The sequence below is a fragment of the Acanthisitta chloris genome, unplaced genomic scaffold, assembly GCF_000695815.1.
Source record: "Acanthisitta chloris isolate BGI_N310 unplaced genomic scaffold, ASM69581v1 scaffold36818, whole genome shotgun sequence".
NCBI lineage: Eukaryota > Metazoa > Chordata > Aves > Passeriformes > Acanthisittidae > Acanthisitta > Acanthisitta chloris.
Window position 1 is genome coordinate 1 of NW_008688191.1, and position 11,690 is coordinate 11,690.

The 11,690-nt window shown below is 48.1% G+C and overlaps 1 protein-coding gene across 1 annotated transcript in view; it reads right to left on the reverse strand.

Annotated features, from left to right (window-relative positions):
• Positions 1 to 8,031: 8,031 nt before the first annotated feature.
• The window catches only part of LOC103808156 (sodium channel subunit beta-3-like), a 4,580-nt gene continuing 921 nt past the window's right edge, over positions 8,032 to 11,690 (reverse strand). Inside the window, 4 exon segments of the mRNA XM_009080924.1 lie at positions 8,032 to 8,390; positions 8,864 to 8,960; positions 9,433 to 9,571; positions 10,464 to 10,689. Coding sequence (XP_009079172.1) covers positions 8,897 to 8,960; positions 9,433 to 9,571; positions 10,464 to 10,689 — 429 coding nt within the window. The 3' untranslated portion in view covers positions 8,032 to 8,390; positions 8,864 to 8,896.

An 11,690-nucleotide genomic window follows, 5' to 3' on the forward strand; every position in this document is an offset into this window, starting at 1 on the left:
AGCCTACGTATCGCGAGGAAGGATCGACCTCCAACACTGGCTGACGTGGAGCGTCTCTGGGAGCGTGGTGTGTGTGTGTGTGTGTGTGTGGGAGGGCTGTGCTCTCCCAGCACTGAGGTGTGCACTGCTCCTCTCTCCTATTCCTGTCTGTCTGTCTGTCCTGGTTCTGTTGTTATTTCAAAGGGAAGCATCAGCGTGAGTTGCCCTCCCCACCCCTCCCTGTGCATGAAGGTCCCTGGTTGATTCTATTTCTCTCTCCACAAAAGGGGACACTGTCAACTTGCTTACCTTGCTGGCTTCAGGGCAGAGAGGTTTGGACAGTCAATCCCTTGCAAAAACTAATCCCAGGTTTGGAGAGGAGGCCTCTGTAGGTCTGCTGAGAGCAGAGCTTCCTGGCAATCACCTCCTGTACCTCTGGGAGCAGAAATCCAATGTGCTGTCCCACTGGCCAGGCTGGTTCAGAGAGCAAAGCACAGAATGTAAACGAGCAGAAATCCCTTCTACAAACACCCATTTTGCTGCCTCCTGTTGTTGATAGTGCAGTAAGAGCCATGGAGAGGGTGGGGAGGGGAGGATCTGCCTACAAGGTGTGTGGCTGGAGGAGAGCCACACCTGTGACAGTGTCCCCTTTGCACTTGCTGTAGTTTGCTCTGCTTTCTATGTGCTTGGGTCCCTGCCATTAAGCCATCCCCGTGCTGAGGATCTACATTGGTGCTGAATAGGCAACTCCCCATGAGTGTGGGAGTACCCCAACTGCAAAAGAAAAACCAAAATTAGGATTTATTTGCAACCACTCCCACCATCATCCAGCTCAGCAAATATCCTTCCTGGTCTGTGAGACCATTTTGCTCATATATCCAGCCCTTGTCTTATAAAACCCATGGGAAAAACATTAGGGAGAAAAAAGAACAACTCCCTTTTGTTCCCTGGGGGTAAATGTACATGAGTGTATCTATGCAGCAACAACCATCACTGTGGATATTTACATGACTGTATCTATACAGGAACAGGACTTCCAAAAATCCAGGAGAGGTTAGGAAAGGTCACAGGGACCAAAAAAAAAAAAGGAAGGAAAAAAAGGGACCATCAGTGGGAGGCATGACCAGAGTGTGAGGCATCTGATGGGTATCCCTCAAGCTGGAGAGTGAAGGATAGGAAGGTGGAGAGATGTAGTAAAAAGCCAATATGTATTTTCACTTCTCCTAGGGGATAATTCCAGTCTCCCGTTAGCAGCCAAACAAGGAAAAAGGGCAGTGAGGCTGTGCTGTGAGGGTACCAACCATCACAGGAACTGGATGGGGTTCAGGCTGCTTATGTGAATGTTCAATAAATGCTTTTTCATCTTACCCAGCCAGGTAGGTTAGCTGTGAGGCCCTCAATCTCCACCTTGTCCAGCTCCAGGATTTTTCCACCTTCTGAATGGCAGGAGGGAAGCAGCTGCATCTTCCCTGTATGCAAACAGTGCAGTTGTAGCTCCTCTGTTGCCTCTAGCTCTGAGGGGCCCTGCCAGAGCAGGGAACACAATTGGTCTCATCATTTAGTACCAGAAATTCTCATCCTCACAGCTGGCTGACATAGTGGAGCCTAAGGAAAACCCTCTCAAGCTCCTGCTTGTGCATTCCAATTAGAGAAAGGTAATTGTATGTAGAAGTAACCTTCTAATTCCTCCCAACCTGCCTAGAGTTTCCATGACCAAGTGCTAACCATTTGTCCCACAGAAGACTCAGATTTGAAGGAGTGGGGATTAAGATAGAGTATCACAAAGACATTTCAGACTGTGAAACAAGGTACAATTGGGGAAAACTAGAGAGTAATGTGTATTTATGATTATTTATTTAATTTAATGCTGCTGACTACTGTACTGCTCCCTGACTTTGTTTCCAGGGAGGCTGCTGTACAATGAAACTGAGGTGCTAGTGCCTGGGAAGGGCATTCTGGGGCTCTTCTTGGGACAGGAGGGCCCTGACTCCCCACTGTGACTGTCCCAGAGTCTCCTGTTTCCCCATTAGTCACTCCCACAATTACTAAGCACACAGAATTCCCCTGCTGCCCATCTCCCCCCCCTTTCTTAGAGTTTAATTCCAAGCACCAAGCAAGAAGACAGAGAGGAATCCTTGTGCTTGCCCATGCCAGGAAAAGCTACGTCTTGAAAGAGAAACCTGGAATGTTGGGTCTCCTCCACCTGGCTGAGAGGGTTTTGGACCTAGAGGGATGTAATCCATTAGGAGGCTCTGTCTGAGAGGCTCACAAATAAATACTACTGGTCAGAGCTGGTTTCTCACCAATTTCACATTCTCTTGTTAGTTAGGGAGGCAAGAAATCCATTCAGTCACCCCTGCATCCTTCTTCCTCTGCAGCATTCCTCCAGCTTGCCATGGCTTGAGGCTCAGGATGTTCTGAGGGGCCCAAGAGACAGTTGCACAATCCCTGTTCAGTTACTGTGGGGCCAGGCAGAGGCAGCTCTGACATGCTCAAGCACTAATCTTGGTCCTGCCTGCACATCAAACTGGAGTTTTAACTTGTTTGCCATCTCTCCTGCCACACAGCAACATTAAATCCTTCAGTCAGAGCATGAGGGTGGTGGGCACAAACCAGGCAATGTCCTTCAGACCAAGGGAGGTTTCTCTTGGAGGTCTTAGGGGTTTGTTTTTTCCCCTCAGATTTCTAGTTATTCACTTTCTTTTTCCCACTTGGCAGCAAGTCTGGCTTGGAGTTGGATAGGATTCCTGATCTTTTATTGCCTCTTAATATATCACAGTGGTAATAAAAAAGGGATAAGCAAAGTCTTTTTCTTAAGGCAAAATCAACAATGGCAATGAGGGTGAAAGCTCAAACAAAACTTGGGGTGTTTTCACCTAGATGACTCTAGAGAGCTGTGCTAGGAATCACCTGCTCCTGATCAGTCCCAATCCACAGATTAGTTCCTTCTGGAGCCATAGACAATTTTGGATCAGTCAGTTCATGAGGACATTTCCTAGAGGGATCAGTAATGCTTTCTAGGAGTGAAGCTGAGCAAGCTGAATAGTGTTCCAGGGGGTGGTACTTGCCTCAGCAGTCCCAGCCAAGTCACAGTTTGGCTTCCACTGTCAGGGCTTTGCTCCTCTACCTGCTTACCTGAGCCAGAAATCCCTGAGTCCTCTCTCTGACCCTTCCACCCTGCACATCTGCCAGGTGAGCACAGCTGGGCTTTGATTTGCAGAGCTGAACAATGACTGAAAAGGGATTTTAACAACAAGCAATTCTCCAGCCAAGCATGCAAACTAATGCCAAGAGCTAGCAGCCTCATCCCTGCCAAGTGAGATGCTACCTATTGGGAGGAGGGAGAAGGGGGAGCAGAAGGCTCCAATCTGCCAGTTTGTGCATCTGACCTGTTTATAGGGGAGAAGGACACACTGATCCTAGCTTAATACAATCTGAGAAACACACACCTTGTAATGCTTTACCTTAAAAGAGGTGCTTGGGTTATGGCAACTGGGATGAGCTCAAGGTGGATCTGAGCCCCTGGATAGCTGCTATGCAATCAGGCATCCCTAAAGTAGATGCCAAATGTATCTAGTGCAGCATTTGGGTGTAAAGAGAGGTTATTCCAGGTGGGAAGATGCCCAAGACAGGGGCAGTGCTGGGTCTGCACGTTCCACTTTAAAAGAGAGAAAAAATACCTGCAATGGTAAGGATGGGAGTTAGCTATGGCTTAACTGGGTAATCTTCCTTTTTTGGGTGCTCAGCAATTAACCCATAATCCCAGGCACACTTCAGTCAGAACACTGGTATTAACTGATATTAACTTCTGCACAAATCCTTTGTGGCTCTCTTTTGGAAAAAGAGGAAAAAGTCAAATGATTTTGATCTCCCCTAACTTACCTGTCCTGGTGCTGACACAGAGTCTGCACTGACACCCAGCTCAGAGTGCTGTGACACCTGAGCCACTCAGAGCTAGTAAAGGGAAACCTCAGAGATGTGCCCCTGAATTGAAAGAGGCACTAAACTGCCTCTGAACCAATAATGTCTGCATTGGAATATCCCCTCTTGGAAAGCCTGGAATGCTGATCCTGGAATGCTAATCTCTGTTCTTATCAGGCAGACCCTGCTAATTTCAGCAGCTCCTCTGGGTGTAGACCAGGACAGACTTTTCAGCCTACTTGACTCCTCAGCACTGTCCCTGTAGCTTCTATGTAAGCTTTTTCTTACCTTTGTAAGAAAGAAGGTAGAAATTTCTTTCCCAAATCGTGGCTGGAGACACTTTTTGGTCTGGATACTTGAAACAAGATCTTCTGGATTTGCTCTAGAGTCTTGTGCTGCACTAGCTGTTGTAACCAGGAGTTCTCTGTCAGTCAGGGTCTGCTTTTCCCAATGAGGATAGAAATTAACTACTTCTTAATTTAGAGGTGGAACTTTCAGGTTCCACAATATGAAGAAAAATGAGTTTTCAAGTCACTGTTTATAGCAACAGTGCCTGGCTCAGGGGAGGCAATTCTGCCCTGTTTGTCCAGGCAGCTGCTGCCATCCCACAGCTCTTGACAGACTTTCTGCACTACCTGCTCACTCCAGAGAGATCTCCCAGTGGGATCTCTGCCAGGTTTGCTGCCACCGACACGTTCCACAGCACAGCCATGTGCACTCTGGCTTAGTCTTTTCAGTCTCAGCACTAGTTAAAACATTTGGCAGGGCCTTGCTTAAACCAGAGCTCAAAACAGAGACACTCAAACCAAAGCCCATAGGTAAGTGGCTCACAGAACACCAAGTGTCTGTGCTGACTCCCTGGCCATTCCCCACAGGACACACTCTGTGCTCTGCAGTCTGTACAGCACGAGTCTCTCTGTGCCATAATACCCTTCTTTTTCTAGATGTGCACACTGGCCAAATAATCTCCTCGTGTCTTGGTTGACTGCTGGTTGAGGCCATTCCTGATCTGGGCAGACAGCATGGGCTTAGCTCTTCGCATGGATCCCTGGTGTGCCATGCCCTCCTCTCCCTCCCACGTTCTGCAGTGCTTGCTATGGCTTTTCCCTCTCCCCTCCCACCTCTGCTGCTGGACAATCATTCCCTGTGTCATAGATGGACTGACCTGGTGCTGTCCCTGCTTGCCTTTCCCTCCTGCAGTCTGTATGCTCTTTTAAGTGAATGTGTTTTATTTTATTTTATTTTTCAGTAGGGAAAAGGATTTCCTTCTGCTGAAGGAATTATATTTGCACATGGCTCAGGGAGATACCTCCTCTGGCCGTTTCTGTTACCTCACTCATTTAGGCCAATTCCATTGCTAACGTTCAAGGCCACCTTCCCCATCCCAAACTCTGAGAGTAGTTAGGGAATAAAACCAATGTGCAGCTCAGGTTCTAGGGCCATGTGGTCAGAGCTGTTTCAGCCCAACGTGCCCCAGCGGAATTAGGATTATTTTTTTTTTGGGAGAGCTGCTGTTACAGAACAGCAGCTTTATCCAGCAAAGAGGTGGAGCCTGTGCCACACACATCATTCCCATCCCCACAAACCAACCCACCTCCCGTGTGCTAGCACAGAGCAGGGATGGAAGCACTGACCTGGCTCTGGGCCCGATGCACTCGGAGGGAAGGAGAAGCAGCAGAACCATCGCAGCATTACAACCACCCAGGAGTGGCCTCACGTGGCTGTGGCACCTCTGGGATGTAGTTCATCTCCTCATCATGTGCTCCAGGGGCTGGATAAAGCTGCTAATAAAATCCTGGAGCATCTTCTCCCCACTCTGGATCCTGCAACCCCTAATTGCTGTGTGGAACGGCGAGTTAACGAGGGTCACCTCGGCATCAAGGCCTGGGAGTGGGGGCTAAAAATCATCCTTCCCTCCTGGAATTCACCCCCAGAGCCTGGGAAGCTGGGGCTGTTGGCCTGGAGCCCTGAGGTGAACTCTGGGGTGGGCTGGGGGAAGAGCTGTGGGTTTGTTTTAGGAGTTGTCTAACTGTCAGAAACTTTGCGCTGTGCGCAAAAAAAGAAAAAAACCCAGTGGAAAACAGATACTGAAACTTACCTGCTAGAACCTAGGAACTGTAAAGGCTCTGCAGCCAAACTCCGTGTAAAGTAGTAGTACCATGGAAGTACAGTATCAATTAAAAAAAAGCTATCAAACAACCAGACTGGTGAGTCTTTGTTCTCTTTATTACCTTGTCTGTTCTAGAGCCTCTTCTGTCAGTTCCCAATACAGAGAGAGTCTGTGCAGAGACCAACCAGGACCATCTCTTCCACCACCCTTGAAAATTCCCCAATTGTTGTACTTTTTCCTATGAGATTCTTGAGCAAATTTTACACATGATTTTCACCGTTATGGCAATAGTCACATCTGCCTGCAGGAACTGGCAAAATATGTCCAAAAAAAAGCATCTTAAAAGATGCTGTAGGATAGGGGGAGGTGCAGGATTAGGGGATGGCCCTTCTTTACCACCTGAGGTAGCTCTCAAGAAGTTCTTGGTTTACTCCTTTTTTGATTTAACAGTGTGACACCAGAGGGTTGTCCATGGGCCTGAGGAGCAGAGCTGGGTGAGAGAAGTGTCCTGACCTTACCTAAAACCCACCACGGGCTCAGTGCCATGGGGAGATGGAAACTGGAGTTCCAATCTACTCCCTCCTCTGTTCCTGTGGGTTTAGAGTTAGGACTGTGCCAGACAAATTGGCATAGGGAAAAGGATGAGATCCAGCTGAATTCAAAGAGGAGCTGCTTTTTTCCCCTTTTGGCTATTAGGTTTTAGGGAACTGCTGCCCAGACTACAACTGTGTTTCAGCTGGAAAATATGCTCCAGTTGCCAGACTTGGCTCTGGATTTGGGAGCAGTCCTACTATGAAGACTGCACTGTAGTAGTTTACTAAAGTTGACACCCACTCTAAAAAAAGGGTTTGAAACAGGAGCCAGTAGAAATCTGGCCTGGGCCTGACTTACAAATGGAGTCACTGCTGTGATTTTAGCAAACACATAAGAAGCAGCAGAACAAAGCAGAGGGAATTCCATAGGTGGGAAGCATGCCTGGAGTCACGAGCACTTTGTAACTACTGAGAAGCATCAGTGTAGCAAAACATATCAACTCTTACAAGCAGTACAGGCTCCATTGCAGCAGGGATGTAACTACACCTGCCATAGGACAAAACCAAACCTTCCCCACTTAAGGTACAATTCCACCCTGGGCAATCCTCCTGCCTTTTTCCCCTTCCAGTCTCAGCTGCTGAGCTCAACTGATCCACATTGGAGGCCAGAAAACAAAGTTTACTCTGCTTAACCCTTTGAAAAGCTAAGTTCAGCTGGTAAAGATGGAATTCCCAGTGTGATTCCTGGGCGGCAGGGGATCCTTTAGGATGAACGCAGAGTATTCACACCAGGGAGTAATTACCACAAGAAAGAATTGGGATTAACTAGGAAGAAAACAGCCGTTTTCCATCTATCCCTCTAGATGGTGCTGCACTACAGCATGAGAGAAAATGACAGTTGTAAAAAGTACAACCATCTCCCTAAGCTGCTGTCCTCCTCCTGGGAGGGCTTTGCAGCCTGTTTATTTCTCCAGCCTCCTGGCATGATGCTGCCTTCTTTCCAGGCTTACCCGGGAAGAGGTGAATCCCACACCTTGTCCTACTGGCTTGCCTGCTCTTGCAGAACGAGGCTCTGCAGGTTACTCCTACCACTGTGTACTCGAGGAGCAAACCTGCTGTGCAGGCAAATGGAAGGAGCTGAGAGCTTTGACAGTTGCTAAATGAAAGGGGGACACAGGGGGATCCTTATACTTACATCATGCCGCCTCCAAAACATCAGGATCTGTATTCCCAACTCCCTCCAGAAGCAAGTGTGAACGTGGCACAGGGACTCATCCTCCCTACTACACATTTACAACATTCCTAGTGCATTACAGTCCTCACTCTGCCTGTGCACAGAGAGCCCAAAGTCCACAGCAACTTACCAAGCACCTAATGAATTATAAACCTTTCCTGTTTAACCCCAATCAAACTATTGGGGCTGCAATATATACTGGAACATCACCTGAAATGACCTTATTCCCATTTTGCAGGTCACAGTAACATGACATACATACCCTTTACCTCTGCAATGGAGGACTAGCATATTTAGCAAATAAAAGTGGTGGTGACAGCAGCTAAGAAATGACACTTAACATTTACAAAGCCGTTCAGGTGATGATGGAACTGAAACTTGGGAAGGAGCCGTGCTGCCCACACCCCTGTGCCATTTGCTCAGCATGCTTCAACAGAAGAGTCCTTTAGCAAAGGGCTGGCAGCTTGGCACGGAGTCAGCAGACCAAAGTCAAGGCTGTACAGAGTCCAAGGCAAACGGAAGAGAATTTACACTTCCCCACATTTCCTCCCGACGGCTCAGAGCTCCCCTCCAACCTGGCTGGCAGCACGTGGTCCTTCTGTCTTCAGAGCCCCTGCAACAGAGAGAATTCCTCTGGGACCTGACTGAGGTGAGGATGGGGATAGAATGAGCACAGTAACGTGAGTGAGAATTTCAAAGGGGAAAGATTTGAATCTTTCGTGCACAAAGTCCTTCCTAGAAGACATTTCCATTGGAGGCACAGCTCCTACAGTTCTCATGGGCATAGCTCCCCATCTGCAGGGGACAGGGATGATTCCCAACTCAACAAGAACAGGCAAAGGAGGTGTAATCACATCATGATCTGAAAGTGAATGAGTGTGTTGATTTGGGGTTTAAAGCAACATGAAGATATCCACCACTTTTTGCTTCTAAGATCACTGGGGAGGCTCCAAAGCAGGAGCACAGCCAAACTCCAGGAGTCTCCCTCCTATCCACCTGTTCTCCAGCCCCACACACACACTAACCCACTGCAGGGAGGCTGAAAGGTGGACAGACACAAGCAGTGACTGTTCCCCCAGTGCCTACCTTGGTGCCGTTCGTCCTGCTGACTCCTCTCTGCTATTCCTCCACAGGCACAGCACAGTTTTCCTTGTTTTCTGATGGAATTGCAAGATAGTCTGTCCTGTATTTGGAGGGAAGGAGGAAAACATAACCTCAAGTGCTACAGTGCAAACACCAGTTTGGGCCATTTCACCCATACTGAATGCCTGGAAGTACCTCTAAGGTAACAAACATCACTTGCAGAAGATTCATGTGGTGGGAAACTCTTTGACATAGTCAGAAGCAAACACAGAGTCTTCTCTACTGTAAAATCCTACACACACAGCTTTCCCACCATGCATAAAGAGCACTCTTATCCAAGCCAGATGTGTAGAAAGATGGGAATGGGCCAGGATGAAACCAGACCTACCATTAGAGCATCTCCACACAGTCCAGACTGGGCCACCCTGGAATGCTGTGCACTGTGGCCACACTCCCTACCTGCTGTCTTGGTACTCCTAAGCACTGCAAGGGTTTGGGACAGAGCAAACTTCAACTAGAACATAAAAGAGCAAAGTTTAGACTGCTCACATCTCCAGGGATTCCACACTTACGCATTTTCCTGGGCAGCCTCCTCTGCCTTGGAGACTTTTCTGTAGCAATAGACCATTTCTATCAGGAGCCACAGGGTGAGGAAGACCAGCAGTATATACATCATAATTTCTGAGATGACAGAGGTGAAGTCTTCTCCAGCTGTTAAGAAAAACGAAACAATCTCTGATCATTTCCATGCAGCTCCGTGGACCTTCCACCCTTGTGTCATCCTTCCTAACCCACCTTGCCACAGAGATCTAGGTGCCACTATGCTGTGAAAAAGAGAGGGCTGAGGCAAGGCTGCCAACAGGGTACACCAGCACTGATCCCACCGTGGGATGGAACATGCACAGCCTTGTGTGTGCCACCCCCACAGCCACACGGATTGCTCACCCCTTGGCCTAGCTCATCTTCACGCTCTGTTTCCTCTCTGCATCCTACTCACTGGTGCTACTTGACTGTATTGTGCTGGCAGGGATTTGAAAGAGAGCAGAACACACAGAGATGCTTGTGGGGAAGAAGGAGGGGAAGAAAAGATGAGGGCTCAAAGCACTTGTCCCTCTCTGAAGGGAACAGCAGAATTCCCATTGGTTTCTAACAAGCTAAGATTTCAGCACTGAACTGAGCAAACCAAGAGGAACAGAAAGGCTCAGGAGCACTACAAAGGGAAGGAGAGTGGGAGAGGGAAGAAGCAAGAGCCTGGTATCAAAATGGAGAATGAGTCGTGCCAGGAGGGAGGGGGTGGCAGCAAGGAAAGGCAGAGCTGTAGCATCCCAGAGCCACCACGAGAGATGCTGGAAAGCTCTGCCTGTGCCTGCCCAGCTGTGCCCCAAGCTGATTGTACCTTCCCACCTTCACCCACACCCCCTCAGTGCCTGCAAACAAGGCTTTGCCCCTGAACCCTGTGCAGTGACTGCTGCTGGCAGTGACAGACACGATTCTGTGGCAGCTCAGTCACCTCTTTCCTGCAGTGCAATGACAAACTCCATCCCTGGATGACAACACCCACAGCCAGTGACAGCACAACACGTTTCCTGCCAGTCCTTCCTACCCTCCTCCACCACGGTGAGGTGGATCAGCCTGGAGCTTGTGAAGAGAGGTCTGTGGATCTCAAACTCAAACTCCCGAGTGATGTTACAGGTGTAGATCCCTGAATCGTTCAAGGTCACGTTCAGCACAGTGATGGACACATCCTGCATGTCTTTACTCCCATTCCACTGGATCCGACCACTGAAGCGACTTGGAAACTCGTGGTTTGTTTTCCTGTACTCGTAGATCTGTGAGGGAATGTCAAAGGATATTCTGGTTATTCACTGACTCATTTCTCAGACAACACCACAGGATATGTAAGGGACAGCATCACCCTCTAGCTACATGCATGGATGTTCTGAGCCATGGCAGCTCTTCATATTCCATCATCCCTCACCTCCAAAGAGCAGATGACTTTACAAAAGGCAAAACTGAATTCTCAGAAAACTCTTAGCTCCATCACAGAGGCAGAAAAACTAAGGCACAGGAAAGCACTGACACACATGGACACAAGAAATGGAGTAAAAATTAGGATCCTGAAGTCTTCGTGCCTAGCAAAGTGTCTGCCAGTCACTGCAGGTCAGATCAGCTAAAGAAAGAGCCACAGAATATACAAAGCAAAGACAAACAGTCACTGTTGGGAAGCACTGGGATATTGGCTGAGCTGGAAGTGTTGCAGGATAAAAGTGACAGTGATACACTGCCTGTCCCTGCTCACTGCACTGTGTTCTTTGGGATCACACCCAGTCCCTGAAAGTGAATTCCCATCTCATCCCTTGCTGAGGTCCTTTTACTTCTCAGGCAGAAGTATTTGTCACTTTGCCTGGCCCTGCTCAGTGCAATGAAATGCAACCACTGATCTAATGCTTCACACTTGGGTAAAATAGCTAAAAAGAAACATTACTCTCCATTTCACCATTCTTTCCTGAATCCCAGTTGTCCCTTATCTGTGCAATTCCCATTATGATTCACTCTGAAAATGTTTTTTTACCTTTTCCTGACAAGACCCAAAACAACTCCCAGAGATCCTCCCAGAGTCAGGACAACACTCTGAGGAAAAAGTATGTAAAGCCTGACCTGCAGAATTATTGGAGACCAATTTCACCCCCAAAAGAACAGCTTTGGGATTCAGAAGTGATTCAGACCTGGCCAAAGATACCAAGTGTCACTCCATGCTTCTGTTTCCCTCTTTGATTTCCTTGCATAGTGGACTTTAAGTATACAAGGAATGGAACTGGGAATTGGCATT